Below are 18,250 nucleotides of genomic sequence, written 5' to 3' on the forward strand. Positions count from 1 at the left end.
CCGCGCCGCACATTTTTCTGTCGGGCGATATGGGAGTCCCAGGGTAATGCAGGGCTCTGCAACCAGGACCAACTCTGTGCACAAATGACTGTACACCAGTTAAGTGATCCAGTATGGGTGTGTTGTTTGGAGCAGATATCCCCCTGCTGCCCTCTATCACGTCGCTGTGTGGGGGAGATGACGAGGAGCCTGGCGGGCCCTTCACCGTGCACTGGCTCAATAACAAGGAGCTGCTTCTCACCCTGGCCATGGAGGTGTTCCTGCAGCAGCTCAGAGGCAGTGTGGAGCAGAACCACTCGGAAAACTCCCAGGAGGGTAGGTACTAGGTAGAGAGCAGGGGTGGATTCATTAGGACACAATGTTTTGCAACGGAAAATGCTTTGTAAAGAAAACAAGCTTTTTTTAATTGGACAAGTTCATGTTAGTACCTCAGAGTTTTGGCTGTTTTCTTAGGTTTGGTTCTTAGTGAATACACCAGGGGTAGGCAACCCTTGTCCTGGAGATCCTTACTAATTAGTGACCTTAATTCATCCATCAAATAAGGGTGGAACAAAAACCCGTAATCACCCGGACCTCCATGGAATGGAGGGAATTGACACGTGACCTAAATTATTTCATTCTCACACTTTACCAGATTGCACAACATGTCATAAAATAAAAAGTCATAGAGCAATATAATACATTTTTTTAAAGAGGCAATCTGCAGTTGCTTCATCCGATTTGGAGTTAATGAAACGTACCCACTGTTTCTTGAACAATATAACATATTGTTTAACTGCCTCATGAGCTTAGTTCAACTGTCGTACCTCATCAGAACCCAATATAAAAGCTTGTTTTACTCCACTGTTTGTAAACAAAGTAAATGTAAAGAAACACTATATAGTCACAAAACATGGTTAAAACTGTAATTTTGTCATGGATGGTCAGCCCTTGCATCCGTAGCTCTATGAATTTGAGTGGTTACATTTCTCCAGCCCTATCCCTCAGCTGTTTAACAAAATGGTTGGGGAGATCTCTTTATTGTTTCACCTGTTGATTGCCGCTTTAACCTAGAAATGAAAGGTCTTTGGATATGAGCTCTCCTGTCGTTCTGTCTCCCAGAGCTTGACTATGAGGAGGTAGAAGAGGCTTCTAGGCGAGCGGCAGAGGGAGGACCCGATGTGGCGTCCACCCAGCTGCCTGCTGCAGCGGTGGAGCACCAGGTAGAGGTGCTACTGGAGGACTGGAACAGAGGGGCAGACATGCTGTTCAGTATCCACCCCATGGATGGCTCTCTGCTGGTGTGGCATGTGGACTGGCTGGATGAATACCAGCCCGGCATGTTCCGGCAGGTCCAGGTATGTTATCTTCATCAGTAAAGCAACCTAACTGACATTTCTGTTGTTTTGCATCACAATACAGTGCCTTCGGCAAGTATTCAGACCCCTTGACTTTTTCCACATTATGTTACATTAGTCTTATTCTAAAATTGATTAAATTGTTTTTGTCCCTCTTCAATTCCCCATAATGACAAAGTAAAAACACTTTTTTCAAGATACCTTATTTACATAAGTATGCAGACCCTTTGCTATGAGACTTGAAATTGAGCTCAGATGTATCTTGTTTCCATTGATCATCCTTGAGATGTTTCTGCAAGTTGGAGTCCACCTGTGGTAACTTGAGTTGATTGGACATGATTTGGAAAGGCACATACACCTGTCTATATAAGGTCCCACAGTTGACAGTGCAAAAACCAAGCCATGAGGTCAAGGAATTGTCCGAAGAGCTCAGAGACAGGATTGTGTCAAGGCACAGATCGGGGGAAAGGTACCAAAAAATTTCTGCAGCATAGAAGGTCCCCAAGAACACAAGTATTTATCTCAACGTCAACAGTGAAGAGGTGACTCCGGGACGCCCTGGGAGTTCCTCTTTCCAGTTTCTGTGTTCTTTTGCCCACCTTAATCTTTTATTTTTATTGGCCAGTCTGAGAGATGGCTTTTTCTGTGCAACTCTGCCTAGAAGGCCAGCATCCTGGAGTCGCCTCTTCACTATTGATGTTGAGACTGGTGTTTTGCTGGTACTATTTAATGAAGCTGCCAGTTGAAGACTTGTGAGGCGTCTTTCTCAAACTAGACACTAATGTACTTGTCCCCTTGATCAGTTGTGCACTGGGGCCTCCCACTCCTCTTTCTATTCTGGTTAGAGCCAGTTTGCACTGTTCTGTGAAGGGAGTAGTACACAGCGTTGTACAAGATATTCAGTTTCTTGGCAATTTCTCGCGTGGAATAGCCTTCATTTCTCAGAACAAGAATAGACTGACGAGTTTCAGAAGAACGTTCCTTGTTCATTTTGAGTCTGTAATCGAACCCATAAGTGCTGATGCTCCAGATACTCAACTAGTCTAAAGAAGGCCAGTTGTATTGCTTCTTTAATCAGGACAACAGTTTTCAGCTGTGCTAACATAATTGCAAAAGGGTTTTCTAATGATCAATTAGCCTTTTAAAATGATAAACTTGGATTAGCTAACACAACGTGCCATTGGAACACAGGAGTGATGGTTGCTGATAATGGGCCTCTGTACTTGGATTAACTAACACAACGTGCCATTGGAACACAGGAGTGATGGTTGCTGATAATGGGCCTCTGTACTTGGATTAACTAACACAACGTGCCATTGGAACACAGGAGTGATGGTTGCTGATAATGGGCCTCTGTACTTGGATTAACTAACACAACGTGCCATTGGAACACAGGAGTGATGGTTGCTGATAATGGGCCTCTGTACTTGGATTAACTAACACAACGTGCCATTGGAACACAGGAGTGATGGTTGCTGATAATGGGCCTCTGTACTTGGATTAACTAACACAACGTGCCATTGGAACACAGGAGTGATGGTTGCTGATAATGGGCCTCTGTACTTGGATTAACTAACACAACGTGCCATTGGAACACAGGAGTGATGGTTGCTGATAATGGGCCTCTGTACGCCTATGTAGATTCCATAAAAAATCATCCGTTTCCAGCTACAATAGTCGTTTACAACATTAACAATGTCGACACTGTATTTCTGATAAATGTTATGTTATTTTGATGGACAAAGATGCTTTGCTTTTCTTTCAAAAACAAGGACATTTCTAAGTGAACCCAAACTTTTGAACAGTGGTGTATGTAAATGTGATATTTCAGTTTTTTATTTATAATAAATTATCTGTTTTTGATATAACTTAATGGGGTATTTTGTTTTTAAGATTGGTGAGGGGAAAATCTATTTAATCAATTTTAGAATAAGGGTGTAACGTAACAAAAAGTCATGTGGAAAAAGTCAAGGAGTCTGAATACTTTCCGTAGGCACTGTATGTGATCGAACTGCATGTGATCTCTGATGGATTGACCTACCCTGTCATAAAAGTATCAGTAAAGTTGCATAACTGACATTTCTATGGTTTCTGCTTCACAATAGAACAACCTTTTCTGAGTCAAGATCACTTATGCAGTCAAAAGCAAGCCGTGAACTACCGCTCAGAATGTCTTTTAAAACATGACTACATTTATTTTAGATGAACCTAATACAAACAGTTTTGGAGGAATGAGGTTTGTACAGCAGGCCTAATACATTCACAGCATATTGTCTGTATGCCTGGCCTTTCAATATTTTTCTTCTCAGACCATATTATATTTAAAATCTCGAGCTTTGGTAACAAAATAGATCACTTGGTGTAGCACTTGCGAGGCACAGCTGAGCAAAACTGTAAATAATTAGCTTTTTATTTTACTGGACTGATGGTACCTGCATTTGATGGTCATGGTGCTTTCAAGACAACTGTGAAAAAAGAACATCAAATCATGACGTCAGTGATCTTCAGGTCTGAGCTCTGGAAAGATGCCCGAGTTTCCGACTTTGAATTCCGAGTTGGATGACCGTTCAATAAGATTCTTCCAAGTCGGATCTTGGTTTTTTTGTTTCTCCAGAGTTCCTAGTTGTGTTGAACCCACTGAAGTCTGAGATTTCCGAGTTCCCAGTTGTTTTGAACACTATATATTAGTCTCAGCGGAGGGACCATAGAGAGGGGACGCAGTCTTCCACCTGACGGCTAAACTCGCGTCGCACCGCAACCAAATCATACACAAATTCATGTTGTTCCTATGACCAGAGAAAGTGAAATTCTTTGATATTAAAATAGACACAACGAGCTGCTAATAATAAAGAACACCGGGCTATTGATACACTTAGCTACTCGTTCATTGCAGCGCGAGTGGAAGTAGAGATGTTTTGTAATGGTGTTGAATAAAAGAGAAACAAAAACAGCAGCTCTTTGCGGGAATTCTTTGACATTCTCTCTGGTCTTTTATAAAGTTATGAAATCTAATGTAGATTAATATCAAAGGTTACTGTGGCCGGGGTCATGGAAGCTATAGGCATGGTGATTTGGAGCTATCCGATTGGCCAGCGCAGTAGATGTACTCGATTTAGCCACAGATCTTCTAGTCTGCTGGGTAGGCAGATTCTTAAAAATATTTTCAGGCAAATGAAATTTTTCAGAACGGGAACACTTTGCCTAACCGGTGCACAGGGCTTCTGAATCAAGGGCACCTTCCGCCAACAGCGCAAGCCTTTATCGTTGGCTTTTCTACAGAAATGTGTGGTGAGGCCTCCCGAGTGGCGCAGCTGGGTTTGATCCCGGGCTGTGTTGCAGCCGGGCCCCGAACGGGAGACCCATGAGGCGGCGCACAATTGGCCCAGCATAGTCCGGGGAGGGTTTGGCCGGCCCAGATGTCCTTGTCCCATCGCGCTCTAGTGACTCCTGTGGCGGGCCGAGCGCATGCATGCTGACACGGTCGCCAGGCTTCCTGGTTAAGCGAGCAGTTATGTCAAGAAGCAATGCGGCTTGGCAGGGTCTTGTTTTCAGGGGACGCACGGTACTCAACCTTTGCCTCCCCCAAGTCCGTACAAAAGTTGCAGCGATGGACAAGACTGTAACTACCATGAAATTGGGGAGAAAAGGGTTAAAAAAAATTTTTTAAATGTGTGGTAATCGACTAGGAATTCCGGTTGGTGACCACTGCAATAAAATAATAAATTGGATATACAGTGTTCCTTTTGTTCCATAAAGATTATTTTTATACCCAAAATACCTCTGTTTGTCGCGTTATGTTCAGAAATCCACAGGAAAGAGCGGTCATGACAACGCAGACGTATATTCCAAATAATATCCATAATGTCCACAGAAACATGTCAGACGTTTTATACTAGGCTACCCTGGGGCGGCAGGGTAGCCTAGTGGTTAGAGTGTTGGACTAGTAACCGAAAGGTTCAAATCCCCGAGCTGACAACTAGGAACTCTGGACAGGCAGTTAACCCACTGTTCCTAGGCCGTCATTGAAAATAAGAATTTGTTCTTAACTGACTTGCCTAGTAAAATAAAGGTAAAATTAATTAAAAAAAAAAAAAAAATCAATCCTCAATCCTTGTTTTTAAAATATATATTCGATAATATATCAAAGGCGACGCACTGCAGCACTTAATGCAGCTGGTGTCAGCAGTTACTGACTGTTACTTTTGACATCCCCTTTCAGGGACACATTATTCAAATTCTTTTAGTCACATTTCTGTGGAACTTGTTCAGTTTGTCTGTTCTTGAATCTTGTTTTGTTCATACAAATATTTACACATGTTAAGTTTGCTGAAAATAAAAGCAGTTGACAGTGAGGATGTTTTTGTTGTTGTTGCTCAGTTTAGTATTCTCTCATCCTATATCTTCACATCACACAGAATCCCTATATAACGTTATCAAACAATTTAGGTATTTATATCCACACCACACCATCTGCATCCGGTGCACCATATGTATCTTCAACGGTTCTCTAGCCTCCCAGAAACTATGGTACAGTGGTCCCAGATCACATGGACAATTCTCAGAAATGCCTATAGACTTCTACTTCCTATAGATGTAAAACAACACCCCGTGCTATTACTAGTAGTCCCAGGCTACGATGGGCAGTGGTGGATGGAACCCCCTCACTAAGGTTATAGGTTGAAAAACTCTCTGTCCCTCAATTATTTGCAGATGATGTGTCTCCTCCTGGGCAGCTCCCAGTATGGGTCTGGGCGGGTCCTCATCTTTTGGTCAGACGGGAATTTCCCTCACGTTTCATAAAATGCCCCACCGGTTTTCCTCGTAGACCCTCACTAGAAAGCTTCGCAGGCAGAATCAGTCATCCTGTTTCGTTGACTCTAGATTGTTGTGGAAATCCAACACGGACACTCAGTCCCTAAAGTACCAGTCTGAAGTCTGCCAGGAGCTCTGTCGGGTCAGTCCCGTTAGTTATCTTATTTACGGCTATACAAACAAGCTTCACGGGCATGGTTCATAGGGTTGGTTCCTGTATGTGACTGGCACTGTCTCCTATCTTAACTTATAGAACATATTCTGGGCGTTCTGACAAAAGGTCTGAAAAGGGGGTCATGACGGTCTTCCCTTCATATCTCTACCCAGCATCTACAGGAACCAATGATTGTATGAGACAATATGTAAAATTCAAGGCTATTTCTTCAGACAACAAATGCACTGCTCTGTAATGCACTGTCAACTGTTGGAAATGTTATATAGAAAGGTGTGTTTCTTTCTAAATCATGTCCAAACAATTGAATTGGCTACAGCTGGACTCAAATCAAGTTGTAGTGATATCTCAAGGATGATCTAAGGAAATCGGATGCACCTGAACTCAATTTGGAGTGTCAGCAAAGGGGTGTGAATATTTATGTAAATGAGATATTTCTGTATTTCATTTTCAACAAATGTGCAAACATAAAAAATGAAAAAAATGTTTTCACTTTGTCATATTGTGTGGAGATGGGTGAGAACAGATTGATTTAACCCATTTTGAATTCAGGTTGTAGGACAACGAAATGTGGAATAAGTAAAGGGGTATGAATACTTTCTGTAGGCACTGTGTTATGTGGTCTGACTGATTTCATTTTCGTTTCTTTTTTGCGTATTTTAATACGTGGAATATGAACATAAATCAACGTGCTACTAGTTGAAAACAACATTAGCTGTCTCCAAGAAACTAATCATTTTGACAGTTGTGTTGTACAGCTTACATTTTAATGGATTCTCACTGACGTTGTGTTAATTATATTATAATTAAGTCTGACATGATTTGAAATTGGAAATGCATTTATCTGCAGTATAATGGTTGGGCCTCTTTTGATCCGGCAGTCAACGCTGCTGATGGAATCTCAATGACATTTATTAGGGCTGGCTGCCTTCATTTGATAAAAATGTCAGAAAGCGTAATGCATAATAATATGCTAATTATCTTTGGTGAAGAAGTGAAGCAGCACCAACTGCCCAATCATGTCTCTGTTGTCCCATGACAGGTGTCCTTTGTGTCCCGGATTCCTGTGGCCTTCCCCACGGGCGACGCCAACTCCCTGAGCCGCAGCGTGGTCATGTACGCCTGTAACAAGAACGTGGACCTAGCCATCCAACATGGCCGCCAGCGGCCTGCCGGCCTGCCACATTCCTCGTCGGTGCTGATTCCCTACGGCCAGAGCAAGGCGACCTCCTACTCCAGCAGCCTCCGCCTCAGCATCTTCACCCCCAACGTGCTCATGATCTCCACGCACTCCGATGGCTCCCTCAACCAGTGGGCGGTCAGCTTTGCAGAGGAGTCGGCCTTCTCCACTGTGCTCAGCGTGTCCCACAAGTCACGCTACTGCGGCCACCGCTTCCACCTCAACGACCTGGCCTGCCACTCCCTGCTGCCCCTGTTGCTCACCACCTCACACCACAATGCTCTGCGCACCCCCGATGTGGACAGTGTCCCCGCCCCCTCGACCACCCTTTCTCAACCCTTTGGGGGCGGGCCCAGCCGGGTGTCCCTGGGCGCTGTGTCGCAGGACCCCAACGCCATCTACAGCGAGCTCATTCTGTGGAGGGTGGATCCAGTGGGACCTCTGTCCTTCTCTGGAGGGGTGTCTGAGCTGGCCAGGATCAACTCTCTCCACTCCTCCGCCTTCTCCAATGTAGCCTGGCTGCCCACACTTATCCCCAGCAACTGCCTTGGTAAGGAAGGAGACCGTCAGTGGGATTTACCTTTGAAAACTCTGGTAGCTACAATATCTGTCAGCAGATGGCTTGTTGCAATAGTTTTCTTCTCTACTGCAGGTGTCTACTGCAACTCTCCCAGTGCCTGCTTCGTGGCCAGTGACGGTCACTCGCTGAGGCTTTATCAGGCTGTTATTGAAGCCAAGAAACTACTCAGTGAGCTCTCCAACCCAGATATTTCAGTAAGTCGACCACCAGCACAATGTCTTTTTTTTGATATCTCAGATCAACATCATTTTTATTTACCCTCACTATTCTCGATATCTAAACATTTACAAATATATATATTTTTTTTTTTACTTTGTCACAGAAATATGTCGGAAAAGTTTTTAACATCATCAGCCAGCAATCGACTGCTAAACCAGGTTGTATCATCGAGCTAGATGCCATTACTGACTTCGTAAGTATACGTTTATGGGAGAAGGAAATATGTTCTATTGAGTGCACACAGATTTTCACTGACCTTTTTCGGCACCATGATTGGGGTTTGCTAGGCATAGTAAGCGCAATCCAATATTCAATACATGACTGAATTCTATTTAACACATTGTTTAATGGCTTCTTGCCATCTTAATGAAAAGGTCAGCCATGCCATAGGTGTTTTACACTGTAGCCTAGCCAGTAGGCCTTAAATCATGCGGAGCTACCACCAAGCCTGGCCTTGGCATGAAATAGTTCACTTTTTGTGTGTGTATTATGATGATGATTATGCATGGTTAGATTCTATGTATTTATGTATGGAAGCATGAGCACACTCTTTAATTGTTCAAGACACTTTTCCCCTTGGTGACAAAGTATATCCTGTCCTATTGTGTGTCCTGTCTAGCTCAGTATGTAGAGCATGGTGCTCTACCAACTGAAAAAGTATAAAAATGTATGCACTCACTACTATAAGTCGTTCTGGATAAGAGCGTCTTGCTAAATGACAAAAAATATAACTGCAAAATGTGTGTTCTGCAGCAGGGAAAGGAGACTCAGCTGCTGCATGTGTTTGAAGAGGATCTAATTCTGGGCAGTGAGCGGAGAGAAGCCACTCAGGAAGCTCCCGCTATAGAGACTGGTAGGATTAGGGGAGACACTCACTAATATAACCTTCACTTTACTCTCCAGGCCATCTCATTCAGTGTGATGTACATGTCCTTGTGTTTGTTTTGTTTTTGCTCCTGCAGCCTCCAGCCAGCCAGGCTTCTCCGCCCGCTTCTTCCTGGTGGTGGTAGAGTTCACCCAGACTGGCAGGTCTTTCCTGCATATGTGGCACCTGCAACTGGCAGCTGGCCAAATCACTATGGGTGTGTGACCTCAATGATCCATTTCTATGTTACAACATTGTTGGGCATTGTGTGCCAGCCAGCCAGTCTAAAAAAACATATTTGTTTTTATGTGTCTTTACAGACGAGACCGGCGCTCCGCCTGAAAAGGAGAATATGACCTCGTCGCCAATAAACAGCTCCTTTAGCTTTGAGACGTTCAGCTCCCCCTCGGCCCAGAAGAACAAGCCTTGCACGTCCAACCTGCAGAGTGCCAGTCGCCTCACCCTGGCCACTCACAGGTTGTACAGCCAGGAGCTAGCTCTTCCAGATGGTGTTGAGGTGATCAGTGTCACGCCCTCCGCAGGTGAGAGGGAACTGAACCACAGTCACACTGCCCTCCTCTCCTGTATAATGGGACAATCCTGTTTGTTCTTCCACAGGAATGTAATCAACTCACCGAGTTGGCTAATTCTATAGAATGGAACCAGTTCAACAGAAATTGGAGAAGAGATCATTAACAGCCCTTTGTTTGGAAAGGTTTTGGGGGGTGGATGCATCTGTGTTACTTTGCTGGCATCAAACTGTTATATTTCAGCATAGATATAGCTTAAGTCAATTGTATTGAGTTTGTGTCTTAAAAAAAAAACTTAAAAAAAAAAAAATCTTATTGACAATGACGGCCTAGGAACAGTGCCTCGTTCAGGGGCAGAAGACAGATTTTTACCTTGTCAGCTCGGGGATTCGATCCACCATCCTTTCGGTTACTGGCCCAACGCTCTAACCACTAGGCTACCTGCCGCCGCAAGTGTACAAGCCTACCCAGGAAGTATGGCTAAACTAACTAACCAATGATTGTTCTTGTTCCAGGTCATCTGAGCGCGTCCTCCCTGCAGCCGGCAGGTGGCGCTCCCTATCTCCTGGCCACTTCCTGTTCAGACGGGAAGGTGAGGTTCTGGAGGTGCAGGGTGGCTGCAGTGGAGCCAGACACCAAGGAGCTGACATACACCTGGGAGGAATGGCCTCTATTGGTGGAGGAGGGGCTGGGCAACAGCAGTGCCGTGACCGTGTCAGGCAGACCAGTCACAGTCAGCTGTTGTCACACCAGCCGCATTGCAGTGGCCTACCGACACAACCCTAGCCCTCACCTGAGCCCTAACCACCTGAGCCCTAACCCTCAGCAGGGTGTCAGGGAACCACTGGTCCATGTAGGGTTATTCCAGTGTGAGTCCACAGGTGGCTCCCACTGGGTGCTAGAGCAGACCCTCGTCCTGGATGCCTCCACTCCCACTGGTAACAACAACAATAACATGGAGAGTGGTGTCAAGGACCTGAATGTGGAGAATAATAACCTGGACATCTATCTGCCCAATGACGACTGCCTGGGGACCTCTGGTAAGAGTCTGGTCCACCTGGACTGGGTCTCCAGGGAGGACGGCTCCCACATTCTTACTGTGGGGATTGGTTCCAAACTCTACATGTATGGCCTGCTCTCTGGCAAACCTCCTGAACTGGGCCTGTCTGAGGGCCCCAGGGAGCAGAGCTCTTCCCGCCTGGTCCTCCTGCGCTCCGTGGACCTGGTCTCCTCCGTGGAAGGCTCCCTGCCCATCCCCGTCTCCCTGTCCTGGGTGAGAGACGGCATCCTGGTGGTGGGCATGGACTGTGAGATGCACGTGTACTCCCAGTGGCAGCCCCCGGCCCTGGCCAAGTCCACGGCCTCGAACACCACCACCACAGACATGGGCAGCGTGTCATCTCTCCTGGCTGCAATGAAACAGAGCCATGAGGAGGGCCTGAACCCCACTCCTCCCAAGAAGAGCTTGACCAGGTCCATGACCAGCCTGGCCCAGAAGCTGAGTGGGAAGAGGACAGTGTACGACCTGCCTGCGGAGATGGAGGACTACGGGCTGTTTGAGGCGGCACACCACCTGTTCCCCACCCTGCCCCAGTACCACCCGGTACAGCTGCTGGAGCTCATGGACCTGGGGAAGGTCCGGCGGGCCAAGGCCATCCTCTCCCACCTCGTCAAATGCATTGCCGGGGAGATTGTGGCCCTCAAAGACAACGGCACCAACCAAGACAAGCGTCTCCGCTCGCGCACCATCAGCGCCGGCGGCAGCACCTCCAGAGACCCCAAGCTCTTCAGCAAGGGCGAGAGCTCGGACTACACAGAGATTGACTCCATCCCTCCCCTGCCCCTGTATGCGCTGCTGGCGGCCGACGAGGACTGCTCCCCCAAGCCCAAGGACAAGGTGGTCAGCTTGAGTGGAGACAGTGGCCACGGGTCCAGTCAGACGGACGCCTACGATGAGCTCTTCCAGAGCAGCGGGGTGGGTGTGGACGACCTGGAGCATATGGACAGCGACCAGGAGGACGGCGGTGCTAAGGTCATAGACCTGTCTCAATATAGCCCCACCTTCTTTGGGCCAGAGCACGCCCAGGTTCTGTCCAGCCACCTGCTCCACTCCAGCCTACCGGGCCTGACCCGCATGGAGCAGATGTCCCTCATGGCCCTGGCTGACACAATCGCCACCACAAGCACTGACATCCGGGAGAGCCAGAGCAGGGGTAAAGGTACTGTATCTCATTTAACCCAACACAAACTGTCATTTTATAGTCCTTCTCCTTACAAAATGTTGTTCAATGGACTACTATGAACAAAGGGGGTGTATTTGTTTTATTCTAGTAGAAGGCCTATGTGGAGGAGTACTGCAGATGGTCATGTTCTTTCCATTGACTAGGTGGAGAAACTTTGGATGAGTGCGGTCTGAAGTTCCTGTTGGCTGTGAGGCTCCATACGTTCCTGCTGACCACCCTGCCTCCTGCCCATCGCGCTCAGCTGCTTCGCCAAGGTAGGCAGGGCTGAACTCAACACAACTGAGCACAGCAGCCCACTGAGGTTCAGATGGCTAGAACATGATTCTTGTTGCAACACTAGACTTGTGGGTTTAATTCCTGCATGGCTGACCTATGCTGATTAGCCTATTTATTTTTGTAAAAAAATACATATAAATTAAATCAATGTGGGTAAATTAACATATTATTACATAGTCAAACAACTCTAGTTCCTCCAGCCTGGTGCTGTGTAGACTAGTGTGACGTTTGATTGTCTTGACAACCTGTGTTTGGTCCTCCAGGTCTGTCCACCTGTCACTACGCCTGGGCCTTCCACTCCGAGGCTGAGGACGAGCTGCTCCACATGTTACCTGCCTTGCAGAAAGGAGACCCCACCTGGCCCGAGCTCCGCGCCATGGGCATGGGCTGGTGGCTCAGGAGCACCAATAAACTCCGGAGGTGTATAGAAAAAGTGAGCCCATGTGTCCCATATACCTATTGCGATCATTTTTCCTCCCTTTAAATAAATATATACGTACAGTGCATTCGGCAAGTATTCAGACCCCTTGACTTTTTCCATATTTTGTTATGTTACAACCTTAATCTAAAATTGATTTAAAAAAAAGAATACATCAATCTACACACAATACCCCATAAAGCGAAACATTTTTTAAAATGTTTGCGTATTTATAAAAAATGTCAAACTGAAATATGACATTTCCATCAATACTCAGACCCTTTGCTATGAGACTCAAAATCCACCTGTGGTAAATTGATTTGGACATGATTTGGAAAGGAACACACCTGTTTATATAAGGTCCCACAGTTGATAATGCATGTCGGAGCAAAAACCAAGCCATGAGGTCGAAGGAATTGTCCGTAGAGCTCCGAGACAGGATTGTGTCAAGGCACAGATCTGGGGAAGGGTACCAAAAATGTCTACAGCATTGAAGGTCCCCCGAGAACACAGTGGCCTCCATCATTCTTAAATGGAAGAAGTTTGGAACCGCCAGGACTCTTATTAGAGCTGGCCGTCCGGCCAAACTGAGCAATCGGGGGAGAAAGGCCTTGGTCAGGGAGGTGACCAAGAACCCAATGGTCACACTGACACAGCTCCAGAGTAACTCTGTGAATATGGGATAACCTTCCAGAAGGACAACCATCTCTGCAGCACTTCACCAATCAGGCCTTTATGGTAGAGTGGCCAGACGGAAGCCACTCCTCAGTAAAAGGCACATGACGGCCTGCTTAGAGTTTGTCAAAAGGCATCTAAAGGACTCTCAGACCATGAGAAGCAAGATTCTCTGGTCTGATGAAACAAAGATTTTGCCTGAATGCCAAGCGTCATGCCTGGAGGAAACCTGGCACCATCCCTACGGTGAATTATGGTGGTGACAGCATCATGCTGTGGGGATGTTTTTCAGCGGCAGGGACTGGGAGACTAGTCAGGATCAAGGGAACGGAGCACAGAGCGTACAGAGAGATCCTTGATAGAAACTTGCTCCAGAGCACTCAGGACCTCAGACTGGGGTGAAGGTTCACCTTCAAACAGGACAACGATCCTGTGCCAGGACAATGGCATTGTCTTGGCACACAGCCAAGACAATGCAGGAGTAGCTTCGGGACAAGTCTCTGAATGTCCTTGAGTGGCCCAGCCAGAGCCCGGACTTGAACCTGATTGAACATCTCTCGAGAGACCCATCCATCCTGCCTAGAAAGCCAGCATCCCGGAGTCACCTCTTCACTGTTGACGTTGAGACTGGTGTTTTGCTGGTACTATTTAATGAAGCTGCCAGTTGAAGACTACGGCGGGGTCTGTTTCTCAAACTAGACACACTAATGTAATTGTCCTCTTGCTCAGTTGTGCACCGGGGCCTCCCACTCCCCTTTCTATTCTGGTTAGAGCCAGTTTGCACTGTTCTGTGAAGGGAGTAGTACACAGCGTTGTACGAGATCTTCAGTTTCTTGGCAATTTCTCGCATGGAATAGCCTTCATTTCTCAGAACAAGAATAGACTGACGAGTTTCAGAACGTTCCTTGTTTCTGGCCATTTTGAGCCTGTAATCGAACCCACAAATGCTGATGCTCCAGATATTCAACTAGTCTAAAGAAGGCCAGTTGTAATTGCTTCTTTAATCAGGACAACAGTTTCCAGCTGTGCTAACATAATAGCAAAAGGGTTTTCTAATGAACAATTAGCCTTTTAAAATTATTAACTTGGATTAACTAACACAACGTGCCATTGGAACACAGGAGTGATGGTTTACAACATTAACAATGTCTACACTGTATTTCTGATCAATTCAATGTTATTTTAATGGACAAGAAATGTGCTTGTCTTAAAAAAAAGAAAGACATTTCTAAGTGACCCCTAACTTTTGAACGTGTGTGGATAGATGGATAGATAGATAGTTAAGAGTTATTGGTTGCCTTTGAAATACAAAAGGAGAACAGAGTCAGATTTTGCTGCAACACAGAATTCAGTAATATAAATCAGAGAATGTGGAATGACCTATATACAAATGTGTTTTTCTACCTCCGGTATTCATCAGGTCGCAAAAGCGTCTTTTCAAAGGCAGAACGATCCTCTGGACGCCGCCATCTTCTATCTCGCTATGAAAAAGAAAGCGGTGGTCTGGGGACTGTACAGGTAACGTCTTTGAGAAGTTCTTGAATATAATTTCCCATAATCCCCTGAAAAGATTGAAACAATTATTTCACATTACAGATAGTCTAATGCCAATGTGTGTTGTTCCATCAAGGTCTCAGAAGAATGCTAAAATGACTACGTTCTTCAGCAACAACTTCGGTGAGGAAAGGTGGAGGAGGGCTGCCTTGAAGAACGCCTTCTCTCTGCTGGGGAAGCAGCGCTTCCAGCACTCTGCAGCCTTCTTTCTTTTGGCAGGCTCCCTCAAGGACGCTGTGGAGGTAAAAAAAAAAAGTCCCAATTTCGCTGTCAGCAGCTACAGTAGATATGAGGTCCACCTTTTTCAAAGATTTTCAGGAGAGAGGTAGCTCTCTCTTTAAAATATATATATAATTAAATACAAAGTTGTATCTTTGAGCATTTATACAAATTACATCTGGCCATGCAAAGGGTAGAGGTGACCTTATTTGATATTCCTGTGAGGTATTTTTCTGTGTTGCTACTGCAAATGCTTTCAACACTGTTGGATGAGGTTTGGCCTGCCTTGTACAGGTTTGCCTGGAGAAGATGCAGGACCTGCAGCTGGCCCTGGTGATCTCCCGGCTCTATGAGTCCGAGTTTGAGACGTCCTCCACCTACAAACGCATCCTGCAGAGGCACGTGCTGGGCCAAGACCGCCAGCTCCCCGCCCACCAGGACCCCTTCCTGCGTAGCACGGCTTACTGGGTGCTGGAGGACTACAGCCGGGCCCTGGATACTCTGTTGGAGCAGCCTGCTGCCCCAAACCTAGCGTCCTCTACTCAGGCTGGCCACACAACTCAACCAGGTAGTAGTAAGAGAACGATGCTTTTTCCCTTCTTAGATTTGACGTTTGATTATTTTAAGATAAATTGATGATGTGAATGCCTGGGGAAATGACAGAGCTGTGATTTGCAGGTACCTCGTCCACGTCCCTCTGTAGCCCGGAGGTCTTCAACTTCTACACCTACCTCCGCACACATCCCTTACTGCTGCGCCGCCATTTTGGCTCGTCTGAGAAGACCAGGGTGGGTCTGACAGCGGAGGGTCGCATGGCAAACTCAATCAGCCTGGTGGAGAGGAGGCTGTTCTTCACCGCAGCCTACGCTCACCTGCAGGCCGGCTGCCCCATGCTGGCCCTGGAGGTCCTCTCCAAAATGCCCAAAGTCGTCAAAAGATCCAAGCTCCCCCAGGACGATACCACCAACCCCGACCTGAGCGAGACGAAAAAGGAACAGGCGTCAGATTTGGACTGGTCTCAGCCCGCGTTGAACGGCTTCGAGTCTGTGTCAGACAGCTTGTCCAATAGCCAATCGGACTCTGTGCTGAGTTTTGACTGGGGCCAGCCCTCTGTGTCGGTTCAGGATGAAGCCCTGGAGTTGAAATGGGACAGCGACAAGGAGGAGGAGGAAGAGGAGGAGGAGGACGACGACGAACCACAGGGCTTGGCCATGAAGAGTGCCGACAACACCAGTAGCGTCTTTCAAGACGCCATCTCTCCATTGACGGAGACGCTGCTGGACGAGGGTGACTTCCTCATGCCCTCTGAGGACATCCTGGCCGCTCAACTCAAATTCAGCGCCTGCCTAAAGATCCTGACCACGGAGCTGCGGACTCTGTCCACGGGTTACGAGCTGGACGGGGGGAAGCTCCGTTACCAGCTGTGCCAGTGGCTGGAGAGGGAGGTGGTGGCCCTGCAGAGGTGCTGCAGCTACAAGCCCTGCCTGCCAGAGCTGGCCCTGGGAATGGCAGGGCCGGGTGGAGAGGAGGAGGCCCAGGCCCACCCTGGTGAGGCTCAGCGCACCCGCAGACACTGGCTCCAGAGCAACCAGCCTCTCCTGCGCATGTTCCTCAGCTACTGCAGCTTACACGGCTCCCACGGAGGAGGCCTGGCCTCGGTGCGCATGGAACTCATCCTGCTGCTTCAGGAGTCCCAACAGGTACAGCACACACCAACGCACACACTGTATGTTGTCAATCTTATTCAAATGAGTAACAAAGGGATACAATAGCCATATATAATGTGTACAAAACATTAGGAACATTAGCACCCCCTTTTGCCTTCAGAACAGCCTCAATTGGTCGGGGCATGGACTCTACAAGGTGTTCCACGGGGATGCTGGCCCATGTTGACTTCAATGGTTCCCACAGTTGTGTCAAGTTGGCTGCATGTCCTTTGGGTGGTGGACCATTCTTGATAAACACGGGAAACTGTTAAGCATGAAACACCTAGCAGCGTTGCAGTTTTTGACTCAAACCAGTATGCCTGGGAACCTACTACCATACCCTATAGAAACGTACATATTTTTTCTTGCCCACCCTCTGAATGGCAAACATACACAATCCATGTCTCAAGGCGTAAAAATCCTTCTTTAGCCCGTCTCCTCCCTTTCATCTACACTGATTGAAGTGGATCTAACAAGTGACATCAATAAGGATCATAGCTATATTGGCCATATCACAAACCCCCGAGTTGACTTATTGCTATTATAAACTGGTTACCAACGTAATTACATTTTGCCATACCTGTGGTATACTGTCTGATATACCACGGCTTTCAGCCAATCAGCATGCAGGGCTCCAACCACCCAGTTTTATATTTATACTGAACAGAAATATAAACGCAGCATGCAACAATTTCAAATATTTTACTGAGTTACAGTTCATATGAGGAAATCAGTCAATTGAAATCAATTAATCCATGGATTTCACATGACTGGGATTACAGATATGCATCTGTTGGTCACAGATACCTTAAAAATAGAAGGTAGGGGCGTGGATCAGAAAACCAGTCAGTATCTGGTGTGACCACCGTTTGCATCATGCAGGGCGACACATCTCCTTCGACATAGTTTCTCAGGTTGTTGATTGTGGCCTGTGGAATGTTGTCCCACTCCTCTTCAATGGCTGTGCAAAGTTGCTGGATATTGGCGGGAACTGGAACACTCTGTCGTACACGTCAATCCAGAGCATCCCAAATATGCCCAATTGCTAACATGTCAAATCAAATTTATTTTATATAGCCCTTCGTACATCAGCTGATATCTCAAAGTGCTGTACAGAAACCCAGCCTAAAACCCCAAACAGCAAGCAATGCAGGTGTAGAAGCACGGTGGCTAGGAAAAACTCCCTAGAAAGGCCGAAACCTAGAGAGGAACCAGGCTATGTGGGGTGGCCAGTCCTCTTCTGGCTGTGCCGGGTGGAGATTATAACAGAACATGGCCAAGATGTTCAAATGTTCATAAATGACCAGCATGGTCGAATAATAGTAAAGCAGAACAGTTGAAACTGGAGCAGCAGCATGGTCAGGTGGACTGGGGACAGCAAGGAGTCATCATGTCAGGTAGTCCTGGGGCACGGTCAGTTGAAACTGGAGCAGCAGCACGGCCAGGTGGACTGGGGACAGCAAG

General features: G+C 46.7%; 1 protein-coding gene across 9 annotated transcripts in view; it reads left to right on the top strand.

The window, feature by feature from the left end:
• The window catches only part of LOC115111273 (dmX-like protein 1), a 58,454-nt gene that overhangs the window by 15,035 nt on the left and 25,169 nt on the right, over positions 1-18,250 (top strand). For 7 of the 9 annotated variants that reach the window (XM_029637161.2, XM_029637154.2, XM_029637160.2 and 4 more), the window contains exons 11-25: positions 136-315; positions 1,102-1,337; positions 7,364-8,051; positions 8,154-8,275; positions 8,404-8,493; positions 9,054-9,153; positions 9,263-9,382; positions 9,486-9,707; positions 10,211-11,914; positions 12,082-12,192; positions 12,478-12,647; positions 14,728-14,825; positions 14,938-15,103; positions 15,375-15,651; positions 15,759-16,780. In XM_029637161.2, coding sequence (XP_029493021.2) covers positions 136-315; positions 1,102-1,337; positions 7,364-8,051; positions 8,154-8,275; positions 8,404-8,493; positions 9,054-9,153; positions 9,263-9,382; positions 9,486-9,707; positions 10,211-11,914; positions 12,082-12,192; positions 12,478-12,647; positions 14,728-14,825; positions 14,938-15,103; positions 15,375-15,651; positions 15,759-16,780 — 5,306 coding nt within the window. The remainder of the gene's footprint in view (positions 1-135; positions 316-1,101; positions 1,338-7,363; positions 8,052-8,153; positions 8,276-8,403; positions 8,494-9,053; positions 9,154-9,262; positions 9,383-9,485; positions 9,708-10,210; positions 11,915-12,081; positions 12,193-12,477; positions 12,648-14,727; positions 14,826-14,937; positions 15,104-15,374; positions 15,652-15,758; positions 16,781-18,250) is intronic. The other 2 variants (XM_029637156.2, XM_065011402.1) reach the window with 1 other exon arrangement.

The sequence above is a fragment of the Oncorhynchus nerka genome, linkage group LG27 (assembly GCF_034236695.1).
Source record: "Oncorhynchus nerka isolate Pitt River linkage group LG27, Oner_Uvic_2.0, whole genome shotgun sequence".
NCBI lineage: Eukaryota > Metazoa > Chordata > Actinopteri > Salmoniformes > Salmonidae > Oncorhynchus > Oncorhynchus nerka.